Source organism: Miniopterus schreibersii, assembly GCF_964146895.1.
Source record: "Miniopterus schreibersii genome assembly, chromosome: 3".
In the NCBI taxonomy this organism is placed as follows: Eukaryota; Metazoa; Chordata; class Mammalia; order Chiroptera; family Miniopteridae; genus Miniopterus; species Miniopterus schreibersii.
The window spans coordinates 38,158,807-38,170,908 of NC_138103.1; the positions used below are offsets into that span (position 1 = coordinate 38,158,807).

General features: G+C 35.6%; 1 protein-coding gene across 1 annotated transcript in view; it reads right to left on the reverse strand.

Moving 5' to 3' along the window:
- Positions 1-12,102, reverse strand: part of HSD17B4 (hydroxysteroid 17-beta dehydrogenase 4) — a 67,534-nt gene that overhangs the window by 12,960 nt on the left and 42,472 nt on the right. Inside the window, exons 17-20 of the mRNA XM_081132933.1 lie at positions 9,811-9,876; positions 3,927-3,996; positions 3,207-3,313; positions 2,174-2,260 (exon numbers count right to left, since the gene is read on the reverse strand). Of these exons, the coding sequence (XP_080989059.1) occupies positions 2,174-2,260; positions 3,207-3,313; positions 3,927-3,996; positions 9,811-9,876 (330 nt within the window). The remainder of the gene's footprint in view (positions 1-2,173; positions 2,261-3,206; positions 3,314-3,926; positions 3,997-9,810; positions 9,877-12,102) is intronic.

Consider the following 12,102-nt stretch of genomic DNA (forward strand, 5'->3'; position numbering starts at 1 on the left):
ACTGAATTCTTAAGTAGTAGAAGGCATGGCACAATAGCCACATGAGGTAGTGGTAATCAAAGGATGTTTTTTCTGTTAATACTGGTTTTTTAAAAGTATTTATTCTAGTTCTTAATTCAAATAGAAAGTGTACATAGCACAAACTAAATGCTTAAATAGCCTTTTATCAAAATACTCTTATTAAAGGAATTCAAATTCTAATTCCTAATACTTTATCTAAAATTATTCCAATGGCTATTCTTTCATAAAATTATGGTATCACTACAAATGTACAGAAGAGTGTCTAAAAATTAAGGTAGCATTAAAACTGATTTTAACAATCAGGATCATTATCCTTTGACTACTTCACATCATACTTCAGAAAAAAGATCTTTCAATTTGCTCATTTTATTTCAAATTATATACAGTGAAAGGCATGGAAAAGAGAATTTATAAACAAAATATGCTTTAGTAAATTACAAACATATCATTTCAAACATTAGTTTAAGATGTTCTTAAAATACAAAATGAAGGAAGGAAGAGAGGGAAGGAGGGGGGAGGGAGGGAAGAAGGAAAGGAGGGAAGGAGGCAAGGAGGGAGGAATCTTATATACAACTTATAGGAAAAGAGTACATCTAATCACTGAGGGGGAAAATAGCAAATATACTGAAAAGATAAGAAGACATGCTTAGATTTATCAAAATGGTAAGAATTTATTATATTTGGATTTAAATTATTTCTCCCTGTGAGTTTGTATCCACAGAAATGATTTCTGTACTGTTCAGACTAGAATTGTGGAAAAATAAAAGTCTGTAATACAGTCATGGTCCTCAGCACTCTGGGTTCATAATCTTATTCCAAAAGTAAAACTTACACAAAATAACTGAAAAATAAGAGGGCTCCAGACTATGTAGCACAAACATTAACTGCAAGAAGATTTCAGAAAAACCCAATGTGCATGTTTGTATGGGTGGGAAAGGGGAGTAAGCCAGGGACTGTCTCTAAGGGCAAGGCAGAGCTTGAACTGAAGCCTAAAACACAGGAAGAATTTGAAAACTGAAATAAATAGTATGCACAAAGCAAAAAGGAAAATGATACTGCACACAGCAGGAAGTAATTAGGAGTAAAGCAACCACAGAAAGAAGAGTTCTGCAAAGTTATTTATTTATGAAAGAAATCATGATACAGTAAAAAGGTACAGGGCCCTGGGATCTAAGCTTTGAGCCAAGCAGATCTGAGTTTCTATGCCAGCTTCACCACTTTCTGTGTGATTATCAGCAAGTTATTTAGAAGACCTGAACCTAGACTATTTTATATTAAATGCAGAGTTATGAATAGAGAGAATGGTAAAGCCTGCTTATAGGTACTCGATAACTGAAAGCTGTTATTATTAGTGGTGGTGTTTAAACTGCTCAGCACAAACCATCTATGTAGTACAACAAGATCAGGCCAAAAAGTATCAGCCTGGTCAGCTGTCTTAACGAAAATCATCTTTTAAAAACTTACAAATAAAAGGATGGTTGCATGTCCTTTTAGTATTTTACTGGAGCACTGCTAACAGCCTCACCCAAAAGTTACTTAACTCTACAGGGAGATACACTTTTATTTGTCTTGTCACTTATTATAAATTAGGCTTAGACTCTGACATAAAATGTTAATTTGTGGATTTTTGTGTGATTAAGATACATACAACTTCTGTCCAGTAGAAAACATAACCATAAAGGATATGGTTTTATTATTCTTCAGGACTTTAACCAGTTTTGTCCCTAACTCAGTAAAATTATTTTAGAATGCCTTTTGAACCAGTTTTATCATCTTGCTTGTAAGCTCCCTCAATAAGGAATTAAATACATTTTTTTGTCATGTTTTCATTTAAATCTCTCTGAGAGCCCGTTTTTAACTTTATGAAGATTTTATTTTGACAACAACTTGATTGCTTGAGCCAAAAATACAGGATTGTTGTGTTTTCAAAATAGATGTGTGACTGCTACACACACAGGAACCAATTATTGAAAATAAAACAAAATAAAAAACAAGGTACATAAGCATCTTATTTCCAAATAAAAGTGATTATACAAAAATTTTCTAGGTTTCTGTCTCACATCCAGAGCAATTAACAAAAAAACAAAAATAATGTTAAGACGGAACAAAATTATAGGATACAGTGAAGTGGGTAAGAAAACATTATTCATACCTTGGTTTGGAAATGGATTCTATTTCCTTCCTTCCACATCTCAGTTTGTAGAGTTTGTCCTGGATATACAGGTTTTGCAAAACGAGCCTTTAAAAAGAAATGAGTTTTGGGGTCGAAATGTTTTAAAATGAAACTTTTCTACTTGTAAAGAAAAAAATTGGGAGGGAAGTTAAACAGCATACAAAGAAGAAAAGAGAGGTTAAAATATATTTAAATTTATAAAGCAATAAAAACAATATGATAAAATAAGTAGAGAAAGGATATAGTTAGTATAAGCTAATCCTTTGTCTTTCCAAATACAAAGTCAATAAATAGTGTTTAATCCTGGCAAACTAAGAAACAGAAACATAATTATATTAAGTAGGGCTATGTAGGTAACCACCAAAACAGTTCAAATAAAAGGAAAAGCATGAGAATAATCACTGTTATCAAAGTAAGACATCAGAGAAATGCATTTTCTCTCCTACATGGAGCACAAACTGATAAAAGCTTTCATTTTTTTTTTTAGTGTGTATCTTTTGACTTACACTTTTGCAAAGACATTGTTCAGGGATAGTTTTCTTTGTAATTTATAATGCATGAAAACGTAACCACTTAAAAATACAAAAACTAAAATCAAAATGCCACCATCATACTGATGTAGGTACACGTTTAATAGAATTCAAATGCAGTCACTTTTTTCAATCAAATTAAGGCAAATTACAAAACAGTTTAAAAAAAATTTTAAGGTGAATCTCAAGTTTTTGTTAAAGCATATACGGTAATATATGTATGCTCCAAATTAATTTATAAAACAATCCAATTAACATGTTAAAATTATAACTGTATGTAATATCCTTCATTATAAATGTGTAATAGAGGTATTTTTCGCTACAAAAAGAAAACATGCTAATTGCTAAGTCAATGTAAAAAAAAAAGTATATTACTTCAGTACAGTACTTATTTTAAAAGAAGTCACTAAAACTCCTTTTCGTCTCTAAGAATGAGAGAAAAAAACCCCTAATGTTCAAATTATGCAATAATATACGCGTACCTTAATTGCCTTGAATCTTGACACATCATTATCTGCAAACTGCTGTAAAACATGCCTGGCAGAATATCCAAATGTACATAATCCATGTAATATGGGCCTGTTAAAACCTAAAAAGAGAGAGAGAATTTAACTAGATATGGACACATTTCATGTTTAAAAACAAGAATAATTAATTCAGGATTTCTAAAATATATCTTTAAATTGCATTAGAATGAATTATACCTTTTACTTTAAGAAAATGTGGAAAATATTCTATAAATAATACCTCCTGTGTGAAAATTATGAAATAAACAGAGAAAGAAAAAAACAAGAAAGGAATGTTAGAGATTTGGAAACACAAAGCATTGTTTTGTTTAGCCTTGGCTGTAACCCTGAAATCATCCATAGTAATTTCAATATCCACGTATGCACATAATCTTTCCCTAACCTTTCAGTTTCTTGCTCTCTCCTCCAATGACTTTGCCCTTCATGATAACTCAGACACTGCCCCATGGTCCAATCCTAGACTTTGCACTTGCAGGAGTTTCCTTCACCATAATCTCAAGTGCAGCATTTTCTGAACACTATTTCCTACCTTTCCATATCCTTTGCTTAAATGTATTATGAGAGGGCTATTTTAAAATGTTACCTAAACTACCAGTCATAAGTAGCAATGTCTTTAAGTCTTATTTAGATAACTGAGCTAATATTTTTCATTGGTACATATTATTAGCAACTCACCTGCTAAGCTAGCAAAGTTAGGATCAATGTGTAAGGGATTCCAGTCTCCACTGAGGCGGTACAAAGCAGCCTGTGCAGAAAGAATTATAAATGTAATTAGCATCAGTGTCTTCTTAGAATACATTAAAAGAAAACCAGGAAATACAGCTGGTTATTGTATAGGAAAAGCATTATAATGTACCTAATTGAAGCTTTGATTAAAAAATAACTATTTCTAGCCCGGCCAGGCTGAGCGTCGACCCAGGATCCAGGCGACTGGGGTTGGATTCCCGGTCAGGGCACATGCCCGGGTTGCGGGCTCAATCCCCAGTCGGGGTCGTGCAGGAGGAAGCTGATCCATGACTCTCTCATCATTGATGTTTCTCTCTCTCTATCTCTCTCCTTTCCTCTCTATGAAATCAATAAAGATATATATTTTTTAAAATAAATAACTATTTCTAACAAAAAAAATGAACTGTAAATCAAATGTTTTTTGTAACATCTGACATTGAAATCAGTTGAGGGCTGTCAAATAACAGGAAGGGGTATCAAGGCTACATCTGAGGATAACACTGGTTAACACCGCCTAAGGATAAATTCACAAAAAGAAATCCATCAGTCTACTCTCATTAAAACACAGTGAAGATAAAGTAAATGTTTACAGCCTCTTCTAACCAAGCAAAATTTATGCCAACTTTCATAATGGGGTGTTTTAAATTGAAGGTTGTAAAACAATCTAGACATATAAACATCAAAGCAAAAACTTCACACAAACTTTCATTCACCTGGTATACTATATACTAAATCCTGAGCATCAGCTCATTCTGCAAGAAAACAGACTGACAGCTTGCCATTAAGATTACATTTCTGTTTAGTCTAGATTTTCACATCACTTCTTTACTTAGATAAGGCAGGATTGGCAGAAAGATATAAATAACAATAAAAAAAGTCACCATACTTCCCAGCATTTAAATTGAGCATTGTTCAAACTAGAGTACTTTTCACAACCAAAGGGAAGAAATTCACAAAACAGTTCAGTAATGTATCTATACATTAACTTGACTCCTTTGGGTCTGCCTGGAGACTTCCCTTTCTCATCAATTGCTACGTTAAGCTTTCTAGGACTATTAAAATGTTGTGTAAATACTAGCTATGTCAGCCTACTTGACTTTCTTAATTACTGGGGGGGGGGGGTAGTGTTATCCTTAATTATTGATTATTCTTTTTTAACAAATTTTATTTATAGAAAATAACATTAGAAAAGTGTCATTTACTTTTTAATATGCTTTGTACAATTTTTTAATAAGCTCTTTCTTTGCCCTCCTCATCACCCCCATATGATATGAAAATTATTCACTTTTTCAATGACTCAATATTTTTCCCTTTATATGTCCTGAAAAAATAACTAAATCTAATCAATAATTATCAAATATGAGAACTAATACTTAAAGTCATAATCCTAGAAAGCTTTTAAAAATTAAAAAAAAATCTAAATATACATAAGGCCCACCAGCTACATTGGAAAACTGACCTGGCATGAACAACACTGAGACCTATCCTAGTAAAATTATTAGATTTTAAAGATTATATATATATATATTCTCCATCCTAAGGGCCTCAAGGATAAAGATCAAATAACTTAGAGAAAGGGCATTAGAGTGGCATCAAACTCCTCGAAAGCAACAAATAAAGCAAGGCAACAATGGAACATTTTTGAAAAAAAATAAAAATCAAGATTTCATATCCAACCAAGCTGCCCTTCAAGTATTTAAGGTATAGGAAGACAGTTTTAAATACAAAGGAATCAAAGGAATACTACACATGAGCCCTTCTTGGGGAAATCTAGCACAGGAGCATCTTTATCCAACCTGGAGATGATAGGGGAACCTCTGGCAAAGGAATTATGTTCAATTGCAAATCTAAGACTAAAACGAAGATGAGGAATAAAGTGAAAGTATAATAAATAAACGTTAAATGTTCTGAAAGAGTAAAATTAATGCATCACAAAAAATGGGAACAATAAGGGAGACAAAAACAAAAAAAATAAAATAGGCTCTTTAACTGTTATATAGGAAACAAATAGAAAGCAAAGGACAAGCAGAAAAAAAGCAGAAAGCAATAAAACTAAAAAACTAGATAGTAATAAATAAGAAAATTAAGCATTAACAGTACATAAAGAGGTATAGGACTTCCATTTCTGGCCATGATAGAATTCCAGGAATGGACTTACTCTTCCACTTAAACAACTAGAAAATAATTTGTTTTAGGGGGAAGGGAGACACTGTTCTTAGACAATGCACAGTAGGCAGCGCAGTAGTATGGTTCTTGGTGCAAGCGAAACAAAAGAGATGACCTCTACAGTTACCACAGCTCTCTCTGCCTGATGGCACTTTCCAGATGACGGTACAAGGAATGAAACCCAAACTTAGTAAAACAGCCCCACTGAATGAGAGAGATAGTGCAACCTGAATGTGTACGTATGAAGAGGAAGCTACACAGAAAAGAGCTCCAGAAATCTAAACAGCGGTTCCCTTGGTGGTCATACAGAAAGTCCCTGGAAGATGAGACACGATGTGAAAAGATCAGACACCCAGCCAACAGTCAGCACCAAGACCCTAGACTTGTAAAAAAAGCCACCTTGGACCTTCTGGCCTGGCCGGCCACCATCTGAGAACAGCTACATGAGTGACAGCAAACACCATAGTAGAAGGACCACCCAGTCAATCCACAGTGGTGACAAATAATGAATAATTGTTTCAAAACAAAACAAGCCCAAAAAGGTAGTACTTAGAATAAACATGGTAATTTAATAATTGTACTTTAGTGTACAGTATAACCATAATAAAATGTCATAACATTATTATAGTATAGCCAGAACACTTATAGTACTACTATAACCATAATAATAATAACTTTACTTAATAAATAACTAAAATACTAATTGTTAGAATAAGTAGCATATTTATCTGGGCAAACTACAGATACTTGTTTTTATTCTTCCCAAATAAAAGGCCTAACTTCTCATACCTATTCTTGGTTCTGTCTAGATTATTGGAGATGAATTTTCTATTTATTATGAAAAACTATAAAATACACATGTAGTCGCAGACCAGCTTGAAAATGAAGAGCTTCTCCTAAAGAATAAATATAATATCCCAGAAGTGGCACTAGTAGAGCTAAAAATATGGTTGCTAGTTTCCTTACTGATTAAAAAGTTACAGTACATTTGTTGTTGTTGTTGTTAATCCTCACCTAAGAATATTTTTTCCATCGATTTTTAGAGAGAGTGGAAGTGGGGAGAGAAAGGAGAGAGAGAGAAATATCAATATGAGAGACACACGGATTGGTTGCCTCCCGTACCTACCCTGACCGGGGCCAGGGCTTGAACCTGCAACCCAGGTACATGCCCTTGACCAGTAATCCAACCCAAGACCCTCCAGTGTGCAATCCGATGCTCTAACCACTGAGCCACGCCAGCCAGGGTGACAGTACTTATTTAAATACCTAGCACAAAGTTTCATCTCTAATGGCATAATCCTCTTATTTCCACTTCTCCTTAAAGATCTGCCCATCCACAATCACCTGCCACTGCTCCCCAACGTAAAGACTCTAATTCTTACTTGTATACATCATGCTCTCTCTTCGTCTGCTATCATTACTTCTTGTCCCCTTCCTGGCCACACTGCAAGCCCTACATCTCTGTAACGGAGAACATCTATACAGCACTTTAGTTCAGCTAAGCCCCATCTTTCCTAGCAAACCTTCTGTATATCATCCCTAATGAGTGCCCCTTCTCTGAATGCCTACAGCACTTGCTCTACAATTCAAGGCCTTGTATTTAATCATTCATTGCTTGGAACAGGTGGCCTAGTTATTCAGATATCTACATCGAGTGTCCTTTCAGCTCCTTGACAGATTACATTTCTTCTACTTGATTTGTATCTCCTACAGCACAGATCCAGTTTTAAAACCCACAAATCCTCTGAAATTTATGCAGTTTTATGCAAAATGTTTTTTGAAGAAATAGTACATAGTTTTCATCATATTCTCGAATGATCATAAGAGACAAAATGGTAAGGAATCTGTGTCAAGTGATGAGAGCTCATTATTTACACAAAAAATATATGTTAATTTAGTATTTTTCAAGCAGCAAAACACTCAATTCTGCTAAAACCTAACAAAAAGTTCTATTCGTCTGAAAAGGTAAAAGAAAAAAAATTTCTCTACTACTGTGTGTAGAAATTCAAGCCTTGGAAACTATTTAGTTTTTCTTATCTATAGCAAATACATTTGCCCTAGCCAGTTTGGCTTAGTGGCTGGGTCGCTGGCCCGCAGACTGATGGGTCTCAGGTTCAGTTCTGATCAAGGGCACATATCTGGGTTGCAGGTTCAATCCCTGATCCCTGTTGAGGCGCGTGCGGGGGGCAATCAATCAATGTGTCTCTCTTACATCAAGGTTTCTCTCTCTCTCCTCCTTCCACTCTCTCTGAAAAGCAATGGAAAAAATATCCTCAGGTGAGGATTTAAAAAAACAACAAAAAACATTTTATTTCAGTAACTCAAGAATAATAAAAGAGTATTGGTGGTTTTTCTGCACCATGAAACCATGAAGCCTTTTCTGTTCTTTAGTGCCCTAAAAAAATCAATTTCATTATAAAGCTTTAACTGAATATAAATAGAGATGCATTCTTAAGAAATTGGTAGCAGGATTTGGAAAAATATTTAAAAGCAAAAACTAAGCTGAAGAAAAGAGTATTGTTCTTTCCATCATCTGATTATATAGTGCAGAAAAAAATACAATATATATGTACCAACCTTAATTCTTTCTGGTTCATGAAATTATATTTATATTTGCCAGCATAAGCCCTGCAGAAGTTCTCATATCAAAACTAGCATCAAAAAGTAGTGAGCTTTATAAATAATGTGCTGTCATTACATGCTCACTCACAGCATAACATCAGAGCTTTGTGCATTCTATTCTATCTCTGCATAGTTAGTCTCCTGGCCACTTAGAGAAGGGTCTTGAAGTCTCATCTCTCAAAAACAAAGTTGTTTTGCTCATCTTTATAGCTACCTTTTGTTTCTTTTTTTTTTTTTAATCCTCACCTGAGGATATGCCTGTTCACTGATTTTTTAGAGAGAGGGAGAGAGAGAGAAAAGGAAACCTCTATGTGAGAGAGAAACATCAACTGGTTGCCTCCCATGTGCTCCACAACCAGGGATCAAACCCACAACCTGGGTATGTGCCCTGACCAGGAATCAAATCTGCCACCTTTTGGTGTATGGGACGACACTCCAGTCAACTGAGCCACCTGGCCAGGGCCACCTCTTGTTTCTTAAATAAATTTTTACATGCTCACAGAATTTGTTACCTGATAGGGCATTTTATATCCACCATCAGACAATAAATCATTTATGTCAAACAAAAGAGATTAAATCACCTACCCCTTCAAAGATGTTTTACTTTGCCTGGCTGCTAAAGTTAGCACAATATAATCTGATTCCAAGCAATGAGGCTCAACTTTCTTTCCCAACAGAGGAAGGGGTGACTAAAATGTGCCTTTTTCTTCTCCCTATCCTGTTCTCTAAAGCTATCATGAAATTCTTCACTACTGGCAAGGCAGTCTCCCTAAGGCAAGCATTCCATTGCCAACGAAGTACGATGCTTTCTGAACAGACTAATGAAAAACCACTTTATATTATCTTTTGATATCTAGTGGAGGAAAATTTGATACATAAAAATTTAGAAGGAACAAATTCCAACCACAGAAGTATTTCATTTTTTTTATGTTGAAGGACACAGGCACTTCTTTTGGATTCACAAAATTATAAGGTGTCAAGAGTTATAAATTAAAAAGTGTCAGCAGTCAGGTGGATTTCTCACTTTTCAAAAATATAATCTTACCTGATTAAGTGAGGTGATATCTGTAAGTACAGCATCAGGGCGTCTATTAGGTACGGGTACAGCTTCCTGAAATCAAAAAACATTATGTTAAATACGAACAAAGGAACTGTTATTCTCTTTACCCAAGCTGGTATTTGATAAGCAACCATGTTTTAATATAACAAAATCTGCAAGTTGGATTAACAGATTTTTAATATTTTATGTTCATGAGATAATGACATTTAAAATTTCATAACTGCTAGCTTCATCTACATTATGATATCCCTGTGTATGAAAGGAATTATATAAGCAGATCTATTCTCTAGGCCACGAAGGAGAAAAAGATGAAGACTTTTCCAAATGTAGAAGATGACCACTATAAAAATTAGACAAACAATTCACATCTAAATTTATTTAATCTTTAAATGCACTTTACTAAGATCTCTCTGCATTTATAGCCTATTTGGAGTTGGCTGAACTTCTTAGATGTGTAATGATTTTCATCAAAGTCTTATTCCTTCGGTTATTTTTTTCTGCTTTTCTCTCCTCTCGTTCTGGTCCTCCAGTTACTTGATGATATCCCATGTTTCTCTGAGGCTCTTCATTCTTTGTTCTTTCCTTCACCCATTCTCTGTTCTTCAGACAGATATTCATAGATAGATGGAATAGAGAGATCTTCAACCTTTTTGATTCTTTCCTTTGCGAGTTCAAATCTACTGTTGAGACCCTCTAGAAAATTCTTCATTGCAGTTATTGTACTTTGAGCTCCCGAATTCCTGTTTAGTTGGTATTTTTTGTTTTCTATTTATTGATTTTTCTCTACTTCTTGAGTCACTGTCATCGTATTTTCCTTTACTTCTATAAGCAATGTTTCCTTTAGTTCTTTGAACACATAATAGCTGCTTTGAAGCCTCGGTCTATTATTAAATCCTCTGAAAGGCAGTTTCTGTTGCCAGTTTTGTTTTCTTTTTCTTATCTGTGGGTCACACTCTTCTGTTTCTGTCATGTCTTATAATTTTCTGCTGATAACTGGGCATTTTAGACAATATATTGTAGTAGCTCTGGATACTAATCACCCTTCCCTTCAGAGCTTGTTATTAACTTGTTAATTAATTTAACGACTTGGCTAAACTATTTCAGTTAAGTCTATTTCTTCCACATTGTGCAGCCTCTAATGTTGCTCCTCAGAGGGTGCAGCCTTGGGCAAGCTGCACCCTGGATGGCAGTGGTTTGAACAGGGCCCTCTCTCCCTAATGTGTTCAACTGACTCGTTTGGTATCACACCCAGCTGATGGGCTCCACTAACTGCCAGATGACTGCTCTATTATTTTCAACAATGCTTTGGGGGATAAATTGCTCCAAGGCATGACCAAATTAAAGTCAGATGTCTTTACAGGGGTAGTTAGTAATTAGTCTTTGAGGCCAGTCTTAGATGTATTATGAACCCATGAGGGCTCTACTTAGCTGTCTCATTCTGTGGTTCTCTCTAGTAAACTTTAACCTGGGCTAGTTTAACTTACTGTTCTCATGGAGCTATTAGCCTCTTCTTGATTGTTTATCACTAAAGTAACCTTATTTTTGAAAGCACCCTTACTTTTGAACTTCCAAATACTCTATTCCAAAATGAGTCCGTTTCCTTGGGAAGAGCTTCAGAGCTCTTATTACAGCCTGCCCTGCCCCTGGGTAAACACTCTGTACCACTGCAGCAGAGGTGAGGGCAAAGAGTGGTCCACTTTCCTCCAAGTAATACCCTCACTTTACAAGAAGAGTGCTGGACAGGGTGAGTAACTTCTGGCCTTTCAGCTTGCCTCTCTCAACATGGAACCCCCACTCTATGAGCAAGCTGGGGCAAGAGAGGCCAAGGCCCCAGTATTACCCAGCCTGCCCTGGGTAGAACAGAGTTTACACCCTACAGGTTGGGGCTGGGGGTGGTCAGAGGAAGACAGCCCATAACTCTTAGCCACTTTCACCGGTTCCGGAACGGGGCTTCTGCATCACAAGCTGGTGAGGGAATGACAAAAACTAGTGGCCTGCTCCTCCTGGGAAAACAGCATGGCTCTATTCTGGGAGCTGAGGGCAGAGGGACCCTGATTCTTGGCTGCACATGCCTGGGTGGAGCTTCTATCCTGCTGAACCAGGGAAAGAGAAAGGAAGGAGAGTTGTGGCTCAAATGCCACAGATTCTCACTGTTCTTACGATCTTGAATAGATATTTCTTCATTTGCTAATTCCCTTAGGATAATTCCCAGAAATTTTAAACTTTCTTTTTTTTACAGATTTACCAGTTATGATTGTTTCACTGGGCAAAGGGTCC